At 43.2% G+C, this 27,535-nt stretch overlaps 1 protein-coding gene across 2 annotated transcripts; it reads left to right on the top strand.

Moving 5' to 3' along the window:
• Nucleotides 1-4,772: 4,772 nt before the first annotated feature.
• Nucleotides 4,773-26,863, top strand: GDNF (glial cell derived neurotrophic factor). Of its 2 annotated transcripts, none has more exons than XM_077816254.1 (2): nucleotides 4,773-4,845; nucleotides 26,379-26,863. In XM_077816254.1, the coding sequence occupies exons 1-2, from the start codon at nucleotides 4,773-4,775 to the stop codon at nucleotides 26,861-26,863; spliced, it is 558 nt and encodes a 185-aa protein (XP_077672380.1). The 2 variants fall into 2 exon arrangements, with proteins under 2 accessions (XP_077672380.1, XP_077672379.1); XM_077816253.1 differs by having other exon boundaries at nucleotides 4,773-4,944.
• The last annotated feature ends 672 nt before the right edge of the window (nucleotides 26,864-27,535 follow it).

Here is a 27,535-nt window from a genome sequence, read left to right as displayed (position 1 = left end):
GCTGTTTCTCGCGTGCATGTGCGAGTGCCCCGTTCCCCCCGGCCCAGCTGGCGTTCCAGGAGCCCTGATGTCTTCATCGGACTCCCCGCAGTTGTTGATGGGGTGCCTTGCGCAGATTTCCAGGCAGGAGCTCAACCGCAGCATCCACAGCCAGTTCTCGCTGCCAGGCGGCGCTTTGTGCGGCGCAGGCTGCTGCTGAGCTGGGACTCGGCTGCAGGGCAAGGATAGGCGAGAACCGGGGGCCGCCTCTGCTCTCCGCAGGGACCGCGCACCTGCGGCGGCGCGGGAGGGCGCACGGAGCGGTGCCGGCGGCAGCAGGCCCTTCCCCTGATCCGGGATTGTGAACTTTTCCCGAGCACCCCTTGGAGGATCCCCGAGCTGAGCCACATGCATCCCTTGGCGGCCGGCCGGGCTTCCTGGAGTTAATGTCCGTGCTGGGTCCGACGAGACCATCTCAAAGGTAAAGTGACTTTTCTGCCCTTGGCGAGGCGCTGGGGTGGCGGCAGGGAAGGCGGGGGCGGAGGGTGGGGTGGCAGGGGCTCTGGATCGCTGGTCTTGAGGGGCACAGGGAAGAGCCAGCGCACCCCTGGGAAATAAACAGGGTTTAATAGTCTTCCCCTCGGATCCTGGGAAGTAAGCGGAGGGGCCTGCCTACGCCACCTGGGTCAATGCAAACATCTGCGCCGCTCCCTGCAGTTCTCGCACCTGGGCGCCCTGCCCGGGCCCGCAGCCAGAGCCGGGAGTTTAAAGCACCTCCAGCCCTCAGCGAGGGGCCGGGGACGAATTTCTGCCCTTCCAGGCGTTTTCCAAGCAGTGAGGATTCTGCCGGAGCGCGGGCTCCTGCACCCCCGAGCTGGGGCTGACACTGGGGGATGGAGACTCGGTGTCACCCCAGCGCCGCTCGCCAGCCACGCCCCGTGCTGCAGCTCCGAGCACCTCCTGCCGCCGGTGTTTGTTCTCCGCTGGGCAAGGGTCCGCCACAGACGCTGCCTGGACCCGCAGTTGCGGGTGGCTGCGCGGCGCAGAAGCTGTTGGGGGAAGTTTAGGCACAAGGACCCGAAGGCACCGGCCAGCGAACCCCTTGTCACCCTCGCCAGCCTGCAGCGTCTCTTGCCAGCTTGCCAGACCCGGCAGCAAGAGTGCACCCCGCTGGAGGGGCTGGTGTGCCCAGGAGGCCAAGTATTTACACCGGAGTAAGCGATCCGGGAGGGATTCAGCCACGGACCCGGCCCCAGCAATCAACGCCGCCGTCTAAACTCCGCATCCTCCCATGCTGCTACCGGGCCAGCAGCAGCAAAGCGGGAGCTCCGCAGCACCTCGCTCAAGGCAGCTGAGGTCGAACTAAGGCGTGTGCAAATAAACCTTTCAGCCAGGATTCGTTTCACGCCGTCACAAAGCAATCGTTAGGTTCCCCACCCCTCCAAGGTCTAAAATAGTGCACAGGCATGAACATAGCACTGGGAAACGCAGGGAACAGTTTCCTTGCTGTGATTCATCCCACTCTGTGAGGGATGTTTCCAGGGAGCTGACAGCTACCACCTCTGCTTGTTACATTATTCAATAGCCTGCTCATCGGAACTTCCCCAACGCATATTTGCCGAGGTCATTTTCCTCAGACAATGTACTAAGTATGGAGCGGAACTTTTAAGAGCCAAACAAAACTTTGAAATCGCGGTATGAATTAAGAGGGAGTGTTGAAGTGGCCACATGGTTTAACACAGACCGTGCAAGTCTTCTAAAGGCATCACCTATGTTGGTTTGCATCCCAGGATGCCTAGTTGTCCTTTACAGATGGTTTTTGCTACCCGATGGATAGGACTGAAACTTAGTGGCAGAGTTTTCCGGCAGCAATCCATGCGGGATAACGTTCACTCTTGTTGCTTTCCAAAGAGTAGCCTAAAAATACAAATCTCCCACTCCAAACATCATGCTGGGCTACCCAAACATAGTAAATTCTCCGTATTGTAATAGGTGGGTACACCGAGTTATCGCCGTTCAAGCGGCCGGTTTACACTGCCCTCTAGCGCCAGAAACGTACGTGTCCTAACACACAATAGCAATGAGCAGGTTACTAATCCACCACCGGCCCCAGCCCCCTTTCGTGCCTTTCCACTTGGGGAAACTCTTCAAACACGCCTCATCACTTTAACTCCCGGTTTAGGGAAAGTGGAATCGCTTTCCTTGCTGAAATTTCTTCTCCACGTTCGGATTATTTTAGGGCAGCTTGTGACTGCTGAATTTCTGTTTTCTTCTCTCCTTTAAAAACGAGCAACAGAAAAGAAATAGCGCACCGAAAGATTTGTTTTGAATAAAGCGGGCAAAGAAAATGACACGGATTTTGCAAGTGGTAGAGAACATGCGAGTTAAACTTAGACCTACAGGAATGGATCTGTCTTATAAAGCAAGCACAACGGGTGATGCGGTTTGGTGCAGATGCCTCTATCTTTATTGCAAAAAGAAAAGGAGTACTTGTGGCACCTTAGAGACTAACCAATTTATTTGAGCATAAGCTTTCGTGAGCTACAGCTCACTTCACATCCGATGCAGTGAGCTGTAGCTCACGAAAGCTTATGCTCAAATAAATTGCTTAGTCTTTAAGGTACCACAAGTACTCCTTTTCTTTTTGCGAATACAGACTAACACGGCTGCTACTCTGAAAGCTATCTTTATTGAAATTCTTTAATGTACAATGACAGGGCAATAACAGAAAGTCAGGATGACATTCTAGACCCACACTAAAGTCAACTGAAAATTTACCATAGATTTCAAAGGGACCGGGATAGAAGCCTGCAAAAGTCTCTATAAGACTCCCGCATTATAGAGAATACGCAAAGAGCTGCCAGGACAGCCTTGTTGGTGCCCTAAGGATGTCTGAGGCGGAGGAAGGATTGGGATAAGGTAGCCCAGTTCTGAAAGGGAGATTGGTAGTATGAACGCATTAGCCCCAGAGATGGCAGCTCTGGTATTGGACGGAGAAAGAGGGATTTCACCTAATGGGAGGAGAGAGAATTGAATTTTCTTTGTTAAATATTCCCCATTCCAAACCCTGCTGTGCAAATCATCTGAGTGCTGAATGCAAATCCATTTGTTAAAACCCCTCCCATCGTGCAGAAAGGAAAACACTCAAATGGGGCGTTCTTCTTGAGTCAGAAGGGAAATCGGTTGCAGTTAAATGGGGGAGGGGGTGAAAGCTTTAGGGACGCTGGTGTTTTAGGTGGTTCTTTGCTTTCAAATGTATCATGGCCCTGGAGTTGATAGATTTAACACAACTAATGTAGTTCTCTGAATTACTCCCAAATATTAAGGGAGGAAAGGGCCTTGCTTAGGTTTTTTTTAAAGTTTTTGTGTTTTAATATATTTTTATGACAGCTGACAAATTGTAAAGGGGCTTCAGGAAGCGACATTAATTTCTTATTTATATTACAATCAACATCCCTGGCTAGTCAGGGCTAAATGCAACTGTCCTGACTGAGGCAAAGTCTGACCGCAGAGAGGTCAAAGATTTGCCAGATCTGACCCCACATTAACGAAATCCGAACAAACCAGTTTCAGTGAGTTTCCTCTCCAAAGACAAAATACGAACAGGCGAAAGCTAACATCTGCTAGACAAGGAGGATGGAAAATACACGACTCTGCCCAAACCTAGGTGTTTGCGAAAAGCGGAGAACTGGCTGGAGTGGAGTCGATGTAAATAAAGCAACAACAGATTTCTCCCACATGTCTGGGATGGGAGCAGCCCCCTTGCACCCTCCTGGTGCCCATAACATTTTACTATCAAAAGCCTGAAAGTTGCCAACTCCCTTCTTTGATGTAAAAGCCAGTGTGATGGATTTAAATTGCAACGCGACTGGTTTTATAAAATATACGCTTAAACCCAACCTGGATTCCCATTACGAGCCACGACGATTTGTATCACAGAAAGAGTTCGACTTTCGAGCTCCTGGCCTCCCCCTACTCCCCTTCCCGTGCGTGATTATCATCAGGGACATTTCAGTGCCTCTTAGACTTAATCCCGCCGCTCCCCTGCTTTCCAATCGCCTCCACACAGCCAGGTACTGGGGTGTCGGCCTTGGGGACGGATCAGTACAGCCGTGGGCAGAGAAGAGGGATCTAGCGAGCGGGCGGGTGTCTGCCCTGTCCATTGCAAGGAGGCAGCGTTTCAGACGTTCCTCCTTGGCTCCTCGTGAGCCTGAATCCGTGGGATGGGGGGCAGCGTCTCTCCAGGACCGGCTGGGTTTCGTAACGAGCCCCCGCCTCTCCCCAAACCCTTTGGGTTTATTGAAAGGCCGCAAGAGACGCAAAGAGCCCCAGCGTTTTCTGGGCAGACCCTCGGCTGAGCTTCAGAGCGATACGGGCGAGCAGAAGGCTGGGTTTGTGTGAACCTCCTCATAAGAATTAGATCAGCTGGCATAGCCGGCTGCTGGGGGCGGGAGGGGAGGGGAGGTCAGGGCCCTGGCAGACCCCCTGGTCTGTGCACGGCTCGGTTATGGGATTCTGGGGAATCCCCCACGCAGGAGGCTGGGCTGGCGCGAACCTTTTCCCCCTGGTGGGAGTTGATCATTTTCACTCCAGCACCTGCGCTGGATCGAAGGCTTCTGAGAAGGCGCCCGAGCGCAAGGCGCGTCCGGGCGAGGGCCACTGACGCCCTGGCCCTGGCACTGGGGGGAGCCCGGAGCGCAGAGCAGAGCGAGCTCCCCACGGGCGCACAGCGAGCGCGGAGCTAACCTTGTGTCTCCTCTTCGCCAGGGGCCTGTGTCGGAAGGAAATCTAAGATGACGTTATGGGATGTTGTGGCTGTCTGCGTGGTGCTGCTCAGCACGGTCTCCACATCCCCGCTGCCCGCCGGTAAGACGCCTCCCGAGGGGCCCCCTTCAGTGGTAGAGGGGCCTGAAGACGATCACTCCCCCATCAGCCTGCCGCCTCCCTATGCTGTGCAAAGTGACTGTAAGAAACGTTCCCCTTCATAGTCACCGCTGTCTGTCTTACTAAACCCCTTTCCAGTGCCTGACCCCGCGCGCGGGGAGCTCGCTGCGCGGAGCGCCCCATGACTGTGTGACTACAACTGCGGGGCGGGCGCCCACCCCCAGGCACGCGGGGTGCTGGGCAGGGCGGGGGTCGGGGCATTCTAACTGAGGTGCGGGTGCTACACCGGCTCCCATCCCGTTTGCATGGTTGTATCAGAGGATTTATTCAAAACAACCTGTTTTCCTAGTTGTTGCTCCCCTGTGAAAGATCCATGCAAAGGAGGGGGAATTGCTGAACTGATCCCAAATAGCAAACACTTCTTTTCCCCTCTAATCTCTTTTCAGTTCTAAAAATCTCATTGTTATTTATTGTTTGTATGAAAATAGCACCTAGAACCCTGAGCCAAGATCGGGAGCCCATCCTACAAAGCACTGTACAGACAGGTAGGGCTGCTACTGACCTCAGTTAAATCCACCTTTTTTCCAAAATAAGATTGTCCACATCAGACTTACACTGAAATAAAAAAGGGTTTTAGAAAACTGATGTAGTTAAATCAGTGTAAGCCTGTCTGTAGACCAGCCCACAGTAAGAGACAGTTTACAATCTATATTCTAGGTAATAATAAATAATAATAATACCTAAACAACAAAAGGTCTCCAAGAAAAGCATTTTCAGAGAGCAGTGTGATTTCTAAATACACAGTGGTGCTCCTTTAAAGTTGGCATTAATATGACTCAGTAAGCAGTGGCAACATACACAAGTTAAACTTGGAAGTATTCAATTAACATAAGAGACTTGTCTTAAACCCATCAAAGCAAAGACCCAGAATTGAGACTGCCCACTATGTCTTTAAGTAATGCTCTTCTCTGCTTAGATACTGTAATTTACAGGATACTACAGTTACAACCATGTTGAGGAACACATTTATAACACATCTTGAGATTGTAGCACAATTCTATCCCATCCACACAGACAGTGCTGCTCCTGGGTGCAAGTGATGCAAGAGTTGCCTTCCTTGCAGTTACCCTTTAGTACCGACTTTCCATTCTCTGTTCCCACTGCTTTGGCTTCAGCCTCTCTCCCCTCCCACCCCACACACATCTGTGTTCTTCTTTCTCTAATCTTCTCTACTCTTTCTCATTTTTCTCCCATTGGAATCTTTCCCAGGCCTCGCTCTCCTCTCTTTTGAGCTGAACTTCTCACTGTTCCATGAATGACAGCATCCTGTCTGTCTCAGTCCCTCATCAGATGCAAGATGACCAAAAGAACTCCTCCCTAGTTTTCTTCTTCTTGCATGGATTGCTGAGGCTTTATGATGCTGCGATCTTCCTCTACATTGTGGTACATGGAAAGGAAGGTGTATGTGCAGTGGAAGATTCCACAAAACCTCAGGATCTTCTTTGCTGGCATTTGTTCCAGTCTCCCCTACTCTAGTTGCAGCTGTTTCAGTTCTGTAGGAAGAAAAAAGCATTCAGAAAGTTGTACTAGTAACTTTACATGACGACAAGTCAGTTCAGGGTGGTGAGATATCAGTGTTCCATTGTTCTGGGTCCTACAAATGAGGCCTAGAACTATTTTTTATAACATCATCCCTCTATTAAGACATTTTAAAAATATGTTATTCCACCTAAACCATCCACTCCACAGCAAGTAGAGGAGACAGACAGGTAGCAGAAGCACTAATCACTTACCCACTAGGTCTAGTCTATTTCCAATATGAGGATAACTAAACTTCTCATTGTTGTTTGGCTATCTTGTAGATTAAGGAGTGAGATGTCCCTTATGTGGGCCTTGTGTTTCAGGTGAATCATGGCAGGATGAGCGAGCAGTGTCTTCCAGAAGTATGTGCCCAGTGTAGAGCCAAGCAGAGATGGACGATGGGTCTGATACAGTATATCAGTTCCTATGTTCCTACTAGGGAAATTATCCACAGAAACCTGAGCAATATGCTCTTGCACTGTTCAGACCTACAAGGGAAATCACAAATAGATGGGCCTGGGTGCAAAGAAAAGATGAGCATTGCTACTCACCCTGAGGTTAAAGCTGGATAAGTGAGTCTCTCTTTTTGTGTTCTTTTCCCAAGACTGGTGAAATATTCATGCTCAGAGAAACTCCTGTATTGACTACATCGGTGAGCCTGATAAATAGCAGGGGTTTGCTGAGCTGATTGGCTATATGCTGATATTCCAGCCTAATTAGTTAAATACCTTGATTCACTTTATTACTGTTTCTGTTTTAAAAATGTGTGGCATCTAGATGCCATTCTGAAAACACCGGGCCTAATAAGCTAACAATATCCAAAATGACAGGTTTCAGAGTAGCAGCCGTGTTAGTCTGTATTCGCAAAAAGAAAAGGAGTACTTTTGGCACCTTAGAGACTAACCAATTTATCTGAGCATAAGCTTTTGTGAGCTACAGCTCACTTCATCGGATGCATAAAGTGGAAAATACAGTGAGGAGATTTATATGTCACTGCACTTCTGCCCACAGTGGTTTTTGGGTTCCACCATAATAAGAAAGGGTGTAGGCAGAACTCAAAGTACTATAACTGGCTTTTGAGTCAGGGATTGTATTTTGATAGCAGGGTCTGGGGGAGTCTGAATCAGGATGGGATGAACGCCATTAGCGTGTAGGCAGAGGGCATGCTAGTGTATTCCATTTCACTGAAAGCTGTTTTCACCATTACAATAACCAAAAAAAGTCCACTGGAGGTTTCGCCATGTGCTATTGATTTTATGTGGAAAGTGCTCATACCAATACAATACCGAGAGAGAGAGAGATCAAAGACTCAGGCACTTTTTAACGGGTTCCCCTTCCACAGTTATCTTCCTCAATCTGCTCTCATGACTTTGGTCCCATCCTCTTCCACACGTCATTTTGTGTGTGTGTGTGTGTGTGTGTGTCTCTCTCTCTCTCTCTCTCTCTCACCACACATGCATCCCAACACAATAAATGGGTTGAACACTACCTGTAATGGGAGTCAATGGCTTCTCCTCCTCTTTGTGGATCTTCATCCTCCCTCTCCTCTCTGAAATATGCGTAGCTCTGCAATATGCTACCAGGAGCAATGGTTAGCCTTGTTCCGGTTCAGCTCCCTAGAAGGAGGGGTACTTTGTCCAGCAGTGGCCTGAGCCATAGTTGGAGTTGTCAGCTCAGTTATACCAGGACTTTCACATTTTCATCTTTCCTCACTTTACTGCATCATTTTGTCCATGAGGTGCTCTGAGAGGTGCTGATAGTGCTCTGAGACCACAAGATTATGTAGCACCAAATTCAGATTGGCCTGAAAGTTTCCCTTGCTCCAATTATGAGCAAGGTCTTGACCTCTCAATCTGACCAGGTGTACTGTGATGACCCCTCCATTTCAGATCAGTGGTCATAGAGTAATGTGCACCAGCGGTACAGGCTTCAGCTATATGATTAAAGTAGACACCAGCTTGTTCAATGTAGCCTGCACTAATTACAGAGCATTTTAAATCAGCCCCCTGCTTCTTGATCATGTAACCAGAAGAGCCATATGGGATAGTGTGTGACAGGGGGATAGAATTTCTGGTGGACATATGCATAATGTCACATACAATACATAGGGCGATGAAGTGTGGGATATTTTGTTATAGTGACTGAGAGGAAGCTATCCTAGTTATAAAGGCATGATCAAAGGGTCCTGTATGAGCAAGAGTGGCACACAATTAGCTTCTGTAGATACTATGTATTGTATGAACACAAAACACATTATAAATAGAACTATGCCAATAATTGGATACACAGTGGTTAAATGGCTATGTTCTTTAGCCCTACCTATGAAAGCAAACCTAGTGTTAGGCATATGTATTTTCTAATTGGTACATCAACATGGCTGTAACTGTAGGGTAAATGGAATCCCAAGTCAGATAGACCATTACCTACAATGTGATCACTGGCACAGGGGGAGCACAGTGTAAGATCTAGCTGTGTACTTAAAAAAAAAAAAAAAAAAAAAAAAAAAAAAGAAAAGAAAAAAAGAAACATTGTAGGAGCTTCTCTCTGTAAAAAGGCAGATGATGTTCTTATAAGTTGCAGTACCTGAGGCACAGTTAGATTGTTGACTAGTGATTTGATTTCAGGAATTTGTTATGTGTTAAAGATAATTTAGTGTTAGGCCATTTAACATCTTTAGCTGGAGCATAGGCTCTGACTCTGTAGGTGCTCCAGGACTCAATCACCCACTGAAAAAATAGGGGGTGCTCAGTGCTTGCAGGGCTAGATTAATCTTTTGTGGGCCCCAGCGCTCAGACCATGGCTCCACCCCCTACTCTGCCCTGAGGCCCCATCCCTGCTTAGCCTCTTCCGCCAAGGCCCTGCCAGCCACTTGCACAGGGAAGAGGGGGCAGAGAGGAGTACCCACCCGCAAAAATAAAAGTCAGTGCCTGTGAGCTGGAGTGTTTTTATTTACTATATTAGAAACACAGAGGAAATGTTGAATAGCCAGGATATGATACTGGAATACAAGGTCATGAGGATAAGACTTGTCTTTATATTTTGATGCTATATAGAGATGAACACATTATTAGTGCTAAACAAATGATATGTTCTTATCTAAATAGACTTTATTCTATATGCCATTTGTTAGACACATACAATACACCATCATTCCATTCTGTGTCACATACAGTGTCTAATACATTCCCAAGGAGGGTGCTTAAAGACATTAAACATTACTAACATTAAAATGACTGAGTCCTTCAAAAGGAAATAAATGTACAAGTATATATTTTTCTCATTATTCATATTTTAAAACTATATATTTACTTAAAGCATATTCAAGGGAAATTCTTGGAATTCAGCTGTTCAGATGACCACGGACCAAAAGATGGGAAAGAAGTTATAAGGCTACTACAGTGTGATCCTCAAATGGATGCAGTTTAAAATATTGCATAAACTGTTCTGATCCCCATTAGGACTGCAGAAACTAGAATTCAGAAATAATAATCTCTGCTGGACCTGCTTGAAAAAGATGTAGAGTTGTACAGGAATCTCATAATTCTGAGATAATATCCTAATGGCAATCGGTAAGATAATATTAAATAATGCAGTTATATGAATCCTCAGTTTTATCAGACATTAAAATAGAGTGGGTTTCAAAATGTTTAGTGGTGGCAAAACCAGTTAATCCTTGACACTGGAAAGATATAACAGGACTAGAATGGATCTTCTTAGATGTAAAAGATGCATCTAATGAAAAAGCAATATATGGCAAGCAGAATAAAAGGGAAGATTTCAATGAAACATGGAAACCATTCCCTAGTTATAAAGATGGAAAACAGAAATAAACAAACCGCTAGATACTTTAGACAGGTTCATATAGGATATTCAGTTGCACAAAAAATATTACAGGAGACTTAGGGTGTTTTAAGGTAAAAGAATGAAAATGAACTATGTAATGATAAAAACAACGAGGAGTCCTTGTGGAACCTTAGAGACTAACAAATTTATTTGGGCATAAGCTTTCATGGGCTAAAACCCACTTCAGCAGATGCATGGAGTGAAAAATACAGTAAGCAGTATATATATGAAAAGAATGGAGTTGCCTTAGCAAGTGGTGGGTCAGTGCTAACGGGGCCAATGCAATCAAGGCGGACGTCCTCCATTTCCAACAGTTGACAAGAAGGTGTGAGTATCAGCAGAGGGAAAATTACTTTTTGTAGTGACCCATCCACTCCCAGTCTTTATTCTGGCCTAATTTGATGGCGTCCAGTTTGCAAATTAATTCCAGTTCTGCAGTTTCTCACTGAAGTCTGTTTTTGAAGTTTTTTTGTTGAAGAATTGCCACTTTTAAATCTGTTATTGAGTGTCCAGGGAGATTGAAGTGCTCTCCTACTGGTTTTTGAATGTTACAATTCTTGATATCTGAATTGTGTCCATTTATTCTTTTGAGTAGAGACTGTCTGGTTTGGCCAATGTACATGGCAGAGGGAATTCCTGGCACGTGATGGCATATATCACATTGGTAGATGTGCAGGTGAATGAGCCCCTGATGGTGTGGCTGATGTGGTTAGGTCCTATGATGGTGTCCCTTGAAGAGATATGTGGACAGAGTTGACAACGGGGTTTGTTGCAGGGATTGGTTACCGGGTTAGTGTTTTTGTTGTGTGGTGTGTGGTTGCTGGTGAGTATTTGCTTCATGTTGGGGGGCTGTATGTAAGCGAGGACTGGCCTGTCTCCCAAGGTCTGTGAGAGTGAGGGACTGTCCTTCAGGATAGTTTGTAGATCCTTGATGATGCGCTGGAGAGGTTTTAGTTGGGGGCTGTAGGTGACGGCTAGTGGCGTTCTGTTACTTTCTTTGTTGGGCCTGTCCTGTAGTAGGTGACTTCTGGGTACCCTTCTGGCTCTGTCAATCTGTTTCTTGACTTCACCAGGTGTGTACTGTAGTTTTAAGAACACTTCATAGAGATCCTATAGGTGTCAATAGATTCTGTTACAAATTTCAGTAAAGATTTTTTTAAAAGGGTATAAGGTCCCACCTCAACTCAGCTTAAGCATTTGCTTAATTATCTCTCTTTTCGGCACAACACTTAAATATGTGCTTAACTTTAAGACTGTAATTAAATTTCTTTGAAGTCAATGGGATTTAAGAACATGCATAAGTGCTGTGATGATTAGGATTTAAGCATGTGTTTAAAGATGAACACCTGTTAAGTGCTTTGCTGAATCCGGGCATAGCTGCAGAACAAAAGGGATTCCGAAATCTTTTCATAATGCAGGCCACGTCTTAACAGAGAATTTTTCTCATGGATATATTCCCTCTGATTCACAAATGGCACATAGCATATTCCCTCTCATAAATGTGAGGACCACCTTCGCTTCCATTCACAATCACGTAACAACTCTCTAGTGACAACAATTGCCTACCTGGAAAAGTTATATTAGGTCTGGATGTTTGGCCATATTTTAAAACTGTGTGGAAACTGGGAAAGGATAACAGCCATCCTGTGAACAGACTCATCTCTGCAGGTCACTGTCAAGTGCTCCATGAGCTACCAGTGGTCCACGGATCACAGTTTGGGATGCCCTGCAGTAGAACACGTGGCACCTGTTTTAGTTCTATGCACTATTTATTGTAATAGTATGAAAACATTATCAGCTTGTATGCTAACAGGTTTCATACTGAGAAACATACATGCTAATAGTATGTTCATTATCCAGACACAAACTCTAAAAATGCTGAAATTTGGAAAGTAAAAGAGCATAATAGAAAAATATGGTATTATTCATAATGCAAAACCATCACTGAAAACAACTGAGATTCACATAGTCAGGGTTCAATCATGGCTTTGCTACAAGCCCTGTGCATGGGGGAGTATGGTAGTGTACTGTTCCAGGAACAACCTGGCATGCAGACTATGAAAAAGGCACAATCTGCCTCTTGGACCTTGTGCCTGTTCCTGGGCCAGAATGCATTTGACTGATATTGATTAGATATTATGTATTTTAATTGGGGAGATAATTCTATATTTTTTGCCAATACATTTTTCACCTTGAATATGTTAATAGTAGTAGATTGGCAGCTAGGTCACTCTAGTGAGGGGCTTTGATGACATTACTTAGAGCTGAACTGCTGGAGGATTTTTGTACCAGAAATCCCAGAAGGAATTTCTTTGTATGGCCATCACAGACTACTCTCCTAGAAATCTCAGTAATGTGTGTATTAGCTGGCTACATGCTCATTGCTATAGTGCTGGCTAATAGCAAGAGGCTCATAGGTTTCAGGTACTGATAGAGTAATAAACACCTATTTAAGGTTCTCAGATACCATAGTGATGAGATTGTTATAAAAAGAGTGATGAAACAGAATATTCAGCTTACAGACATGTGAACTTGCCTGACACTGGACATGTACTTCAGTGATACAGATTCCCATACTTGTTTTGTTGAACAATACAAGGGTTTAGAGAGGAGGAATGGTCCAGGGGTTAAGACATAAGAACGGCCATATTGGGTCAGACCGAAGGTCCACCTAGCCCAGTATCCTGTGGCAATGGACTGGGGTTCTGTTCCCAGTTCTATCACTGACCAGCTGTGTGACCTAGGGCAGGTCACCTCATCTCTGTTTCTTCTCTCACCCTTTGCCTGTCTTGTCTATTCACATCGTAAGCTCTGAAGGGAAGAGATGGTCTCTTAATATAGTACCTATCACAGTGGGGACTTGATTTCAGATGTGGCCTCTAGGTGCTACCACAATAGATATATTAAAATAAATCATAATGCTTTCTCTGAAAAACTGTCACATTATAATTAGTTAAAAGTAACACTTTTCCATACTATAAGCCTTTAATAAAAAATCTATGTATCTATACTTATTCAGATTGGCAGGATGTACTTTCTTCAAGACTGGTACAACTATTGCCATTAGACAGTCATTCGGTAATGCTTCTTGCTCCCATACCTTCTTATATATTTTTCCTATTGCTTTGATAGCACTTGCCCTGTTGACTTTTAGCAGCTTAGCTGTTGTTATCGTCTATTCCTGCAGCTTTCCCATTTTTTAATGGTTCCACTGCTTTTTCTATTTCTTTGTCTGACGGTGGTTTGGTGGTGATATTCATACAGCCTTATATGTTGCCCTGTTTATCTAGATGTCCAGAATGTTTGCATCTGAATGAATACAAGGTTCAGCACTTTGTCAAAAATGCTCCTTCCATACTTTCAGCTCCACTTCAGAATTTGTCAGTTCAACAAATTAGCCTCTCTTCCCGCTAGCATCATTGGCCTGATTGTGTTTCCATACAACTTAACTTTATTGTGTATCATTTTCATATCCTGTTTTCTTGATGCCTCCTATAGTTGCTGAGCATCTTCTTTCCAGAACTTTTGCTTATCCAATCTTTGTGATTTCTTCATCACTTTATGCAATACTGTACTTATTATCATCAGTACTGGGAAATATCATGATGTAAATAACTGGCAACAGATTATGACCAGTTTTAGGGGCAGCAGTAAGCCCCATGTGGCTTCAGAGCAGGCTGCAGTTGCATTGATCAGATATTCACAGTCTGACAGTTAATGGAAAAAAGTGAGAATGGGGATTAAAGACATTTGTTGTTTTCATTGACTTCACAGAATCATTTGATTCAGTTTGGAGGGAAGCATTATGGAAAGTAGTAAAATCATGTAGTGTTCCAGACAGGATAACTGCAATTATAAAAGTTATGTACAAAGATTCCTACAGTGCCATAAGAACAAATGGAAAATTAAGCAATTGGTTCAAGTCAAAGCAAGGGGACAAGGATGCACCTATGTTTTCATCATTTCTTAAACTGGACATTAAGAAAGATAGGTGATTTGGATGGTGTAACACTGGGTAATTTAGAGTTAAGCTCTTTAGTTTATGTAGATAACATTGTACAATTGGCAGACACATTTGAATTAATGATTATACTCTACTTTGGAAAATTGTTGTAGTCGACTGACTTACAATATATGCCAAGAAGACAAAGTGGTTGTATCTTGGATAAGGGACAATAGATGAATTGTTGAAATGCAGCAGCCAGTGAAGTCACAGAACAAGTAAAATATTATGTGTATTTAGGAAGCTTGATATGTGCTGATGGTTCCATCAAGAATGAAGTTAAAAGAAGATGTGCTTTAGATACAAGTGCTGCATAGAAGCTGATGCACAGAGATTGATGAAATTATGGACTGATAAAAACATTACATTTAGTACCAAAAGTGAAAATTTATAAAACCGGTGTACTAACAGTATTACTTTATAGTATGAATGGCAACTGCATTAAAAGGAAAAAAACATCAGAAGGCTGAAGGCAGTAGAGATGAGACTTCTTTGGAAGATAGCAAGTATAAGATGAAATAATGTTAAGACAAACGAAGAAATTAGAAGGAGAGTAGGATGTCAAATCAGGATATGGATGTCAGATACTCAGCTGCCTCTGGGCTTGGTTGCCTGGCAATCACATGAGCTCTGCTGCCCAATAAACCCTCTCTATGTGACTGTGCTCCCTGGTTGGACAAAAGAGCCAACAGATCACCATTTAAGCCTTGTAGGAACAGCGGCACAGTGGCTGTTCAACGCGTTCCATACCTGCAGCTGCACCAGACCTGCTTCCAGCCCTAGTCCCTGCCTACTTCTGAACTCCTAACTCCTGGCTCTGATCACTAGATTGTCCCCTGACCATGACTCTGGTTCTGCTCTTTGGTTCTGTTCTGGTTCTCAACTCCTGGCTCTGACCATTGGCTTGTCTCCTGACCACAAGTCCAGTTCTGCCCAACAGATTCTGTTCCAACCACTAGGACACACCATCCACATCTCAGTGTGTGACAATGGGATTAGCGACAACTGAGAGAGATTATGATGGTGAGAACACTTCAGAAAAACAGATGATAGCATGCCAAAGAAAATAATGCAAATGCAATCTGACCTAGAGGCCAACCACCAACTAGATGGAGGAACATTTTATGCAGGAATATGACCAGGCTGGGCTTAATGAAGAAACAAGTCCTGAACAGGAATGAATGGTGACATTGTACTGCTTCCTGTGCCTGCAAAGATGTTCTGGGATGAGATGAAGATGAAAAATCTAACTATCCAACAAAAGTATTTTTGCTGTCATCAAAAATTTGTAATGTCATCAAAGCCCCTCACTAGAGTGACCTAGCTGCCAATCTACTACTATTAACATATTCAAGGTGAAAAATGTATTGGCAAAAAATATAGAATTATCTCCCCAATTAAAATACATAATATCTAATCAATATCAGTCAAATGCATTCTGGCCCAGGAACAGGCACAAGGTCCAGGAGGCAGATTGTGCCTTTTTCATAGTCTGCTTGCCAGGTTGTTCCTGGAACAGTACACTACCATACTCCCCCATGCACTAATCCTATCACATACCAATATCAAATTTAGGATCTGCAGCTGCCAAAACAGGGTCCCCTCCCCTCGGGCTCAATTTTGTTCTTACTTAAGTCAAATGGAGATTTTGTGAATGGCTTCAGTTTGAACACTGTTAGTCACTCAGATTGGCCAACTAGTGATCAACTGGTAAGCCAACTCACAAAGATTAGAGCCCTGCAACCTGATCTAAACCCGATGGGACCCAGGTCTGGGTCAGAGTGAGTGGGAAAACAACTGGATTCTCTCAGGCTCAGGTTGGGGTGAGTTGGCTCTCCACTTCCTGCCTTTGTGTGTGCCCCGCTCCTGCCATCCTCCATGACCTGGCTGTGCTGTGTGTGTTGCAGAGTGACCGTGCCAGAGAAATCTGAGCACCACTCTGTAGTGCACAAACAGCACAGCGTGTGGCATGCACAATAGGAAGGGGGCATGCAGCCACTGGCATATGCAGCTGCTGCTGCACCAACCCAATGGGCAGGAGGTGGCATCAGCACTGATTCTGGTTCATGGTTGGGTTGGAAAACAACTCTACCCTCTTGTGCTTGGGTTGGGTTGTGTGGTATTGGGTCCAGTTTGCATCTGAGTCAGGCCTCAAAATTAGGCCTGAGAAGTCCTTTACTGTAGACCTCTCACCTTGAACAAGTTTGTATCTACTTTACTCAACTCTCCTGAGCATGTTTTTCCCTAATACAGCCACAGATGACAGCAAGTGAAGTTTAGCAAATGGGATTTTTCTGTCACTTCTCTTTGTCCATGTCTATACTTACCGGGGATCGATGCTCCTGTAATCGATACAGTGGGGGTCTATTTAGTGGGCCAAGTGAAGACCCACTAAATCGACCAGAGAGCACTCTCTGGTCAACTCCGGTACTGTATCGGAGCAAGAAGAATAAGGTAAGTCAACAGGAGAGCGTCTTGTCAATGCAGCGCAGTGTAGACACTGTAGTAAGTCGACCTAAGCTACGTCAATTCCAGCTATATTATTCATGTAGCTGGAGTAGTGTAACTTAGGTAGACTTACCCTGGTAGTGGAGATAAGGCCCTAGTTCAGGGGTTCTCAAACTTCATTGCACCATGACCCCCTTCTGACAACAAAGTTACTACATGACTCCGGGTGGGGGGACAGAGCCCAAGCCCTGGAGCCCAAGCCCTGCCGCTCCAGATGGAGGAAGAGGGGGCCAGAGCCCGAATCCGGCTGCCCTGGGTGGGAGTGGAGCTCTGGCTTCAGCTTCAACCATGGGTTCCAGCAAGTCTAATGCTGGCCCTGGCAACCCCATTAAAATGGGGTCCCAACCCACAGTTGGAGAACCGCTGCCCTAATTTCCTTCTTTTACTGGAAAGAGATGGAATCTGATTTTCTCGCAACTACTGTGAACTGAGAAGCACAGTTGAGGAGGTAGAAAGATAACGGGAAACAAATGCAAACCCTGTAAAAGGCTGGACACGAATTTAAAAATGTGACTTAATAGGCAGATTAGCCATAACTATCAACTGATTTATTGATCATACCCTAGCATATGATGGACTTTCAAGCTAGTGAGCTATAAAGAGAAAATCCTTGTAACCACAAAAGGAAAAATTACAAAAGCTATTTTAATTCAGTACTTTTTCCAATACTGGCTCATTGTATCTGACATTAAAAGGTCTAGGAGTCAGATGCATCAGGATACTTAACACTTCACCTTGATGAGAGACAGGTGACACCAATGACTGTGTCAGTTTCTATGGGAATTTTAAGTTACAGGAAAGAATGTAATGTCTCTTTGAGAGCTGGCAAGTCAGTGAATAAGGTAATGAACTAGAACAGTATTAATCATTTAAAGACAAACTGACCTTGGCATCTTTGATGTTATATTTTTTAATGAATAGAACTGACATGTTTCTGTTTCACTCTTTGCCCCCACACATTTTCATGCAAAGCATAAAAGCAAAGTCAGTCTTCAAACTGGTGTTATTTTAATTGTTTAAATCCTGATAACTTTTCAGAATAGCTAGTTTAAGCATATGTGATAGGTGAGTTTATTTCCAGGGATTTGATTCTAATTTCTGCTTGATAGGCTTATTACTGAAAAATATTTCTAAATGAGTCTTTTTCCCCCCCTTCACAACCCATTTCTTTCTAGCTTATAAATGTATGCAACAGAATGATCAAAATGCTTGAGAGGCTAATGGGAGAACAACTGGACCCTCTTGGGCTCACCATGGTCAAAATGGAAGTAGAGTTTAAGTTGAGAGGGGTCTGAACTAAAACTTTGGACCTTATTTTGGAAAAAGGAGCCTTTGAGCCAAACCCAGGTCTGAATCTGAAATTTGCAAACAACCCCTACCATTATAATGGGCTGAATCAAACCCCCTGAACTTTGGGGTTAATAATGTAAATGATGTTTAGACATGGTAACATAACAACCATTTATGATACATTAAAGCGCTACGCACAATTCCAGTTAACATAGAAAGTAAAAAAATATGTACAGTAGAACCTTAGAGTTACAAACTGACCAATCACATACCTGGAAGTACACAATAAGACAGCAACAGAGACCAAAAAACCCAACCAAACAAATACAGTACTGTATGATGTTAAATGTAAGCTACTAAAAAAATAAAGGGAAAGCAGCATTTTTCTTCTGCATAGTAAAGTTTCAAAGCTGTATTAAGTCAATGTTCAGTTGTGAACTTTTGGACCATGTTTTGTTCAGAATTACAGACATTTCAGAGCTACGAACAACCTCCATTCCGAAGGTGCTCATAACTCTGAGGTTCTATTATAGATAAATATACAAAATTATTCCTTTCCTAAAATAATTGCATGGAACAGAAAAAATTGTTTCAATTCAAAATTACATTTTAGTGAAAAGGCATCTTTTACTGATAACTATTTTGCAATGAGTGGGATTTAAGCCTTTTCTCTAAAACCTGATGGCCAAGATTTTCAAAAGTGAGCACTTAAGTTAGGCTCCTACATCACTAATTAGACACCTAAACAAGTGATCAGATTTTCAAAAGTGCTGAAGATCCAGCTTCTCCCAATAAAATAAATTTCTGGTCACTTTTGCTTTGAGGGTTTTTTGTACTAATACTCTTGTCTGGGTTGTCACCACTGCAAGGGAATTTTTTCAAAAAATCTGTTGACAGTGGAATTAAAAGATTAGCTTTATAAAACCTGAATTTTGTGCCAGATTTGCTCTGATAGTTTCCCATTAAAAACAGATGGGACAATTTAGTTTCTGCCTTATTTGGAACATGGCCGTGTTGGAGTCTGCTGTTCCAAAATGACATTTGGACCTACTTTATTTATAAATTCTTCTTGTATGCAGTATAAATTGTTTTTTAAAAGGGGCTCAGGGCCAAATCCTCTCTGGCACTTGATGCCTCTAATCAACTGGAAATGCAGACTTGGGGAATGTAGTGGAGAACTTCCCCGGAGAACATGATGATCCTTTGAGAGCCATGGAGCAGAACTCTTTGGTGGCTCTCTACATAGGAAAATTAGTGGGGCCATTGTTGTTTGGCAGGGGAATGTGTGGCTTTCAGTGTTGCCAACTCTTTTAACTTTATCATGAGTCTCATAATATCTGATGTATATGTTAAAGCCCTAGCTCCTGGAGACAAGTGATTAGATGAAAATATCAGGTTTCATTTTTTTTAAAAAGTACATTTCTAAAATTTACCCTAATGGTTGTGGCAAAAGTATTGCCTGAGTGTACCTTAAAGTCTCAAAAAACAAAAGGCAAATAAAATGAACATAAGAATGGCCATACTGGGTCAGACCAAAGGTCCATCCAGCCCAGTATCCTGTTTGCCAACAGTGCCAGGTGCCCCAGAGGGAGGGAACCTAACAGGTAATGATCAAGTGATCTCTCTCCTGCCATCCATCTCCACCCTCTGACAAACAGAGGCTAGGGACACCATTCCTTACCCATCCTGGCTAATAGCCATTAATGGACTTAAATTCATGGAGGTTATCTAGTTCTCTTTTAAACCCTGTTATAGTCCTAGCCTTCACAACCTCCTCAGGCAAGGAGTTCCACAGGTTGACTGTGTGAAGAACTTCCTTTTATTTGTTTTAAACCTGCTGCCCATTAATCTCATTTGGTGGCCCCTAGATCTTATACTATGGGAACAAATAAATAACTTTTCCTTATTCACTTTCAGCACACCACTCATGATTTTATATACCTCAATCATATCCTCCCTTAGTCTCCTCTTTTCCAAGCTGAAAAGTCCTAGTCTCTTTAATCTCTCCTCATATGGGACCTGTTCCAAACCCCTAATCATTTTAGTTGCCCTTCTCTGAACCTTTCTAATGCCAGTATATCTTTTTCGAGATGAGGAGACCACATCTGTACACAGTATTCGAGATGTAGGCATACCATGGATTTATATAAGGGCAATAAGATATTCTCCATCTTATTCTCTATCCCTTTTTAAATGATTCCTAACATCCTGTTTGCTTTTTTGACTGCCGCTGCACACTGCGTGGACGTCTTCAAAGAACTGTCCATGTTGACTCCAAGATCTCTTTCCTGATTAGTTGTAGCTAAATTAGCCCCCATCATATTGTATGTATAGTTGGGGTTATTTTTTCCAATGTGCATTATTTTACATTTATCCACATTAAATTTCATTTGCCATTTTGTTGCTCAATCACTTAGTTTTGTGAGATCTTTTTGAAGTTCTTCACAGTTTGCTTTGGTCTTAACTATCTTGAGCAGTTTAGTATCATCTGCAAACTTTGCCACCTCGCTGTTTACCACTTTCTCCAGATCATTTATGAATAAGTTGAATAGGATTGGTCCTAGGACTGACCCTTGGGGAACACCACTAGTTACCCCTCTCCATTCTGAATATTTACCATTTATTCCTACCCTTTGTTCCCTGTGTTTTAACCAGTTCTTAATCCATGAAAAGATCTTCCCTCTTATCCCATGACAACTTAATTAACATAAGAGCATTTGGTGAGGGACCTTGTCAAAGGCTTTTTGGAAATCTAAGTACACTATGTCCACTGGATCCCCCTTGTCCACGTTTGTTGACCTCTTCAGAGAACTCTAATAGATTAGTAAAACATGATTTCTCTTTTCAGAAACCATGTTGACTTTTGCCCAACAATTTATGTTCTTCTATGTGTCTGACAATTTAATTCTTTATTATTGTTTCAACTACTTTGCCTGGTACTGACGTTAGACTTACCAGTCTGTAATTGCAGGGATCACCTCTACATCCCTTTTAAAATATTGGGGTTACATTAGCTATCTTCCAGTCATTGGGTACAGAAGCTGATTTAAAGGACAGGTTACAAACCATAGTTAAGAGTTCTGCAATATCACATTTGAGTTCTTTCAAAACTCTTGGGTGAATGCCATCTGGTCCCGGTGACTTGTTACTGTTAAGTTTACCAACTAATTCCAAAACCTTCTCTAATGACACTTCAATCTGTGACAATTCCTCAGAGTTGTCACCTACAAAGGACGGATCAGGTTTGGTAATCTCACTAACATCCTCAACCGTGAAGACTGAAGCAAAGAATTCATTTAGTTTCTCCGCAATGACTTTATCGTCTTTAAGTGCTCCTTTTGTATCTTGATCGTCCAGGGGCCCCACTGGTTGTTTAGCAGGCTTCCTGCTTCTGATGTACTTAAAAAACATTTTATTACCACCTTTTGAGTTTTTGGCTAGCTGTTCTTCAAACTCCTTTTTGGCTTTTCTTATTACATTTTTACACTTAAGTTGGCAGTGTTTATGCTGTTTTCTATTTACCTCATTAGGATTTGACTTCCACTTTTTAAAAGATGCCTTTTTATTTCTCACTGCTTCTTTTACATGGTTGTTAAGCCATGGTGGTTCTTTTTTAGTTTTTACTGTGTTTTTTAATTTGGGGCATACATTTAAGTTGGGCCTCTATTATGGTATCTTTGAAAAGTGTCCATGCAGCTTGCAGGGATTTCACTCTAGTCACTGTACCTTTTAATTTCTGTTTAACTAACCTCCTCATTTTTGCATAGTTCCCCTTTCTGAAATTAAATGCCACAGTGTTGGGCTGCTGAGATGTTTTTCCCACCACAGGAATGTTAACAGTTTTTATACTGTGGTCACTATTTCCAAGCGGTCCTGTTATAGTTAACTCTTGGAGCAGATCCTGTGCTCTACTCAGGACTAAATCGAGAATTGCCTCTCCCCTTGTGGGTTCCTGTACCAGCTGCTCCAAGAAGCAGTCATTTAAAGTATTGAGAAATGTTGTCTAAGAGAAGTCTCTGTCCGATCCAAATGTTCCTCTGCAGCAATAGTCTTTCCCCCATCTCTTAGTTTAAAAATAGCTCTGCAACCTTTTTAATGTTACATGCCAGCAGTCTGAACAGTCTGAACCCAACACTTACGATTTTTAAGCCATTCTCATGATTTTTGGGGACCCAACTCAGGACTGATGCTGCAGCTCTAGCTTCGCTCACTAATACTGCTGTTGGCAGCCCTAGCTGCTGGAATTGGACTGCAGTTCCAGCTGCCTCCAACAGAGGTTGCTCTGCCTGGGCAGAGCTGAGAAGCAGTAGCCCACATGGGCAGAGGAAGCTGTAGGGAGGGTGCTCAGGGGCAGCACCCGCTCCTTGCCCCTTTCACTCCCCTACGCAATGCTGCTCTCTGCAGTCCATCCACTGCACTGGGCTCCTTACCTGGGGGTAGGAGAGAGGAAGGGACATTGTCCCTGGGCGGGGGCAGCTGGGAATGCACATGTCCAGAGGAGGGACAGAGCAGGCAGGAGATTGAACCCATTGGATGGAAGGAGCTAAGTGGGGAGGGAGCTGTTCAGGGGCAGCACCTGGGTGGAGAGAGGAGAGAAGGGGATAGTGTCCAGGGTAAAGAGCTACCGAAAGTTCCCTGGGCAGGAGTAGGGAGGGTTTAGGGGAGCCTGTCCAGGGAGAGGTGGGATGAGGCCCTCCAACAGTCAGTAGTAAAGGGAAGCAGGGTATGTTCAACATCACCCTTTTGTTTATTTTTGAGTTTCAGAGTAAGTTCAATGAAATGTACATGCTGCGCACATGCATACACACACGAGTGATCCCCACCATGAGTTCAAAAATCAGAAAACAGACCTAAAAAATGTGATGTAAAAATAAAATAATCTCATGATTTTTAAGTCAGTTTCATGATTTTTGGAGTCATCATTTTTGAACTTGCAGGGCTGGCAACACTGCTGATCCTATTACCACAAGCCTCACATACAAGGCCCTGTTGAATTGAATGGTCCTTTCTCCTGTGTATGGACTGTAGGTGAGACTGCAAACCAGATACACAGAAGTCCTACACCATACTTTGAGCTTGGAAGGAGGATGTTTAAGACCATAAATGGCCACATATTTCCCACATGCACAGCCCTTTCACTCAGGCTCTGTGTATGTTCTGTTCTATTTTATTCTATATAAATTCTTGTACGTCATTCACCTGAGCACCTTCCAGTAGTGCACTAAGCAACATAACTACCATAGAATCACAGGACTCGATGAGACCTCAAGAGGTCATCTAGTCCAGTTGCCTGCCACTTGTGGCAGGACTAAGTGTTATCTAGACCATCCCTGACAGGTGTTTGTCTAACCTGCTCTTAAAAATCTCCAGTGATGGAGATTCCACAACCTCCCTGGGCAATTTATTCCAGTGCTTAACCACCCTGACAGGAAGTTTTTTCTGATGTCTAACCTAAACCTCCCTTGTTGCAATTTAAGCCCATTGCTTCTTGTTCTATCCTCAGAGGTTAAGAAGAACAATTTTTCTCCCTCCTCCTTGTAACCTTTTATGTACTTGAAAACTGTTATGTCCCCTCTGTCTTCTCTTTTCCAGACTAAACAAACCCAATGTTTTCAATCTTCCCTCATAGGTCATGTTTTCAACACCTTTAATCATTTTTGTTGCTCTTCTCTGGACTTTCTCCAGTTTTTCCACATCTTTCCTGAAATGTGGTGCCCAGAACTGGACACAATACTCCAGTTGAGGCCTAATCAGTGCGGAGTAGAGCGGAAGACTTACTTCTCGTGTCTTGCTTACAACACTTCTGCTAATACATCCCAGAATAATGTTTGGTTTTTGTTTGTTTGTTTGGGTTTTTTTTGCAACAGTGTTACACTGTTGACTCATATTTAGCTTGTGGTCCACTATGATGCCCAGATCCCTTTCCTTCCTAAGTGGAGTACTTTGCATTTCTCCTTATTGAATTTCATCCTAGCATCTGTCACATGTTTGTTCTCTCATCCGCTCTCCAGGGGGAGAAGTGTATGCAGTGGAATTCTTGATTTTAAAATATATAAATATACATGTTGCTATGTATTTCTGTTAGAGAAGGCAGGTCAAAGAAAGGCACCTTGCACTTACAGAGAAAGGTGGTAAGATTTGGATGGTCCTCAGTTCCTGGAGGAGTTCATTCCACAGTCTTGGACTGGCCCCAGAGATAGCTCTGTCTCCTGCACAGATGAGCTTTACTTTATTGTAGTGAGTTCCATTGTGCCACAGGAGTGGAGTTGTCAACTATGATCTTTATCCAGGCGCTTTAGGCAGTCTGTTAGATATCCTGGGGCCCAGGTTAATGAGTACCTTGAAAATAAGGACTGAGAATGTGAACTTGATTCAGTATTCTGTAAGGAGCCAGTGTGGAGAGTGGAGGATAGGTCTGGTGTGTTTGTGGTACCTTTGTTGAGGAAGAGATGTGCTGCAGCGTTCTGTACTAGTTGGAGTTTCCTAAGTGCTGAAGTCTTTGTGCCCAGATGTATTGCATTGCTGTAGTCCAGACAAGAGGTGAATAAAGTGTGAATAACTGAGGCCAAGGCATTATTTGCCAGGACAGGATGGAATCTCCTAGCCAACCAGAGACAGTAAAAGCATTATTCACAGATGCTGCTATGTGAGAGCTTGGGTCAGTGAGGCACCCAGGAGCATGCTTAAACTATGGACTGAATTGACCAATTGTGGGTGTGTATCTTCAACCAAAGGAGACTGCACTGTGGCTGCAAACTCTTCAAAATGCTTTTCTCTGCCCACCAGCAACAGCTCTGTCATGCTCAGCTTTAGCTTCAACCAGCTGTTCTTCATCCATGAGCTGATCTCATCTAAGCACTGGACCATCTTGGTGGTGATGGTGTGGTCCTGTGTTGGAGAAGGAAGTGTACAGCTGTGTGTGTGTTTAAGGATCTGACCCTCTGAAAGCAATTTCACAGATGGCAATCTGCTCTGGCATCTGTGAAGATTTTGTCAACACAATCCACTACCATCCTACCTGTCATCCAGCTGTTGAGGGGTAAATCCACAGGTATCTTCCCTCTGATCCTTGCAAAGGATGCATGCCTTCAATGCCTTCAAGTTCTGGCACTGTGCATGAGGCAAGAACTCCTGTGGTATATTTATTTATGTATTTAGATTAAATAATAAAATTATACCCATATAATGGCTCCAGTCACCTTTTCACTTAAGCTATGTCTACACTACCGTGGTAAATCGACCTATGCTATGCAACTCCAGCTATGTGAATAACGTAGCTGGAGTCGACGTACCTTCGGTTGAGGTACTGCGAGAGGTGAAAGGGAGAAACTCTCCCATCAACTTACCTTACCCTTCTTGTTGGGGGTAGAGTACAGGGGTCGACTGGAGAGCGATTTGCTGTTGATTTGGCGGGTCTTCATTAGACCCGCTAAATCGACCCTGGTGGATCGATCTCAGAGCGTCAATCCTGGCTGTAGTGTAGATGTAGCCTTAGTTAAATTTACAGCATAATAACTTGAGCTTGTTGAGAGTCCGAATTTCTATCCCACTGGAAATGTCTGAATTTCAAAATTGGTTTGGTTTCCAATTGGTATGAAAAGTTGAAATCTCAGAATTTTTCATGAAATAAAATACTCCTAAAATATTTAGTTTCAGACTATCAAAATGTTTCATTTTGATATACTGTATTTTAGCATATCAAAACATAAAAGTCAAAATGAAATGTTTCAATAATTTCCCATGAAAATTTTAACAAAATGTACATTCCTGCCAAAATTTTCAATTTTGGCAAATCATTATTCTCCGACAGAAAACTCTTCCACGTGAAAATTTTCAGCCAGCTCTGATAACAACATCCTCAGCTGCATCAGAAAGCAAGCATTTAGCCAGGGGCAATAACTCAACTTGACCAGCAAGTTAGCTACAGACAGCTTCTTTCTACCACTGCCATCATTCCAGGAGCATATCCTTTATCCATTGTTAGTCCTTCTAAACAGAATGATAATCAGAGGGAGCCCTTATGTACAGTAGACCAGGAAGGTCTATGTGACCATTTTACAGTAGGTCTGCTCATCTAACATTTATACCTTGTCACATTTTTCTTTCCCAGTTTTTGGACCTGCTATGTATACTTTTTGAAATAAATTGATAGAATAGCTTCCATAGACATGACATTTTGTTGAGTTATAATATTGGTCAAGTTGTAGTGGACTTTGATTAAAACTTCTAGGAGAAATAAAAATCACCATCCACATCTAACAAACCTGTTCTCTCTTTCTTTTTCAAATAGCTAACATGCCAGAGGATTATCCAGATCAGTTTGACAATGTAGTGGACTTTATTCAAGCCACTATAAAAAGACTAAGAAGGTCACCAGATAAACAAACTCCAATTTTTTCTAAGCGGGAGAGAAGTCGGCAAAATGCAGCAGTTAATACAGAAAATTCCAGTAAAAAGGGACGGAGAGGTCAAAAGGGCAAAAATCGAGGTTGTGTCTTAACAGAAATACATTTAAATGTGACTGACTTGGATTTGGGATATGAAACCAAAGAAGAGCTGATTTTCCGGTACTGCAGTGGTTCTTGTGATGCAGCCGAGACCACATATGACAAAATTTTAAAAAACTTAACCAGAAAGAAAAAGCTGGTCAATGATAAAGTGAGGCAAGCTTGCTGCAGACCCACTGCCTACGATGATGACCTTTCATTTTTGGACGATAACTTGGTTTACCATATATTGAAAAAACATTCCGCTAAAAGATGTGGATGTGTCTGATTTTTTTTTTTGAGATTATTACAATATTGCATTCCTACTACAATGCAAAGAACAGGACCAAGGTTCCCAAGGAAACTTCTGTTCAGAACTGAGAAAGAGGACCAAGGATGTAGGAAAACAAATGTCATGGGAGCCTGGTAGGACAAGATCCAGCACAGAAAACTGGACAGGATAGAACAGTTGGAACTTTTAATTTCTACAGGAAAGCAAATAAAAGGCATCAAAGCTCAGGGGTGGAGTTTCACAATGGATGGGTGGAGGTTGCTATCACTATTTCATTTGACATGGTCCACTATCAACGAGAGTTGAATCAGCTAGGAATGTGCTTAAAAACACAACCTATTAAATATCATGCCTTGTTCTTTTTTTTATTAAGTTATAAAAACAGGGGTAGCATTAATAATGGTAAGCTCAAGTGGTATTAGCTTCACTCCAAGATACTGTAATATTGCTTGTTAAATGGTTATTCCAAAACACTGGAGATGCCTGATTTAACCTTACACATATACTATGTAATAAAAAAAAGTTAAGTGTCAAAATTAATCAACTAAAGTTCATCTGGGGAAAATCAATGCAAAACAGTTTCACTTACTGTTTGATTTAGGTTATTTATAGCTCACATTTCTTCAAAACAGTTAAGTATCAGATTTAATTCTTCTATTACCTCTGAAA

The sequence above is a fragment of the Eretmochelys imbricata genome, chromosome 5 (genome assembly GCF_965152235.1).
Source record: "Eretmochelys imbricata isolate rEreImb1 chromosome 5, rEreImb1.hap1, whole genome shotgun sequence".
In the NCBI taxonomy this organism is placed as follows: domain Eukaryota; kingdom Metazoa; phylum Chordata; order Testudines; family Cheloniidae; genus Eretmochelys; species Eretmochelys imbricata.
This window is presented reverse-complemented; position numbering and strand designations above follow the sequence as displayed.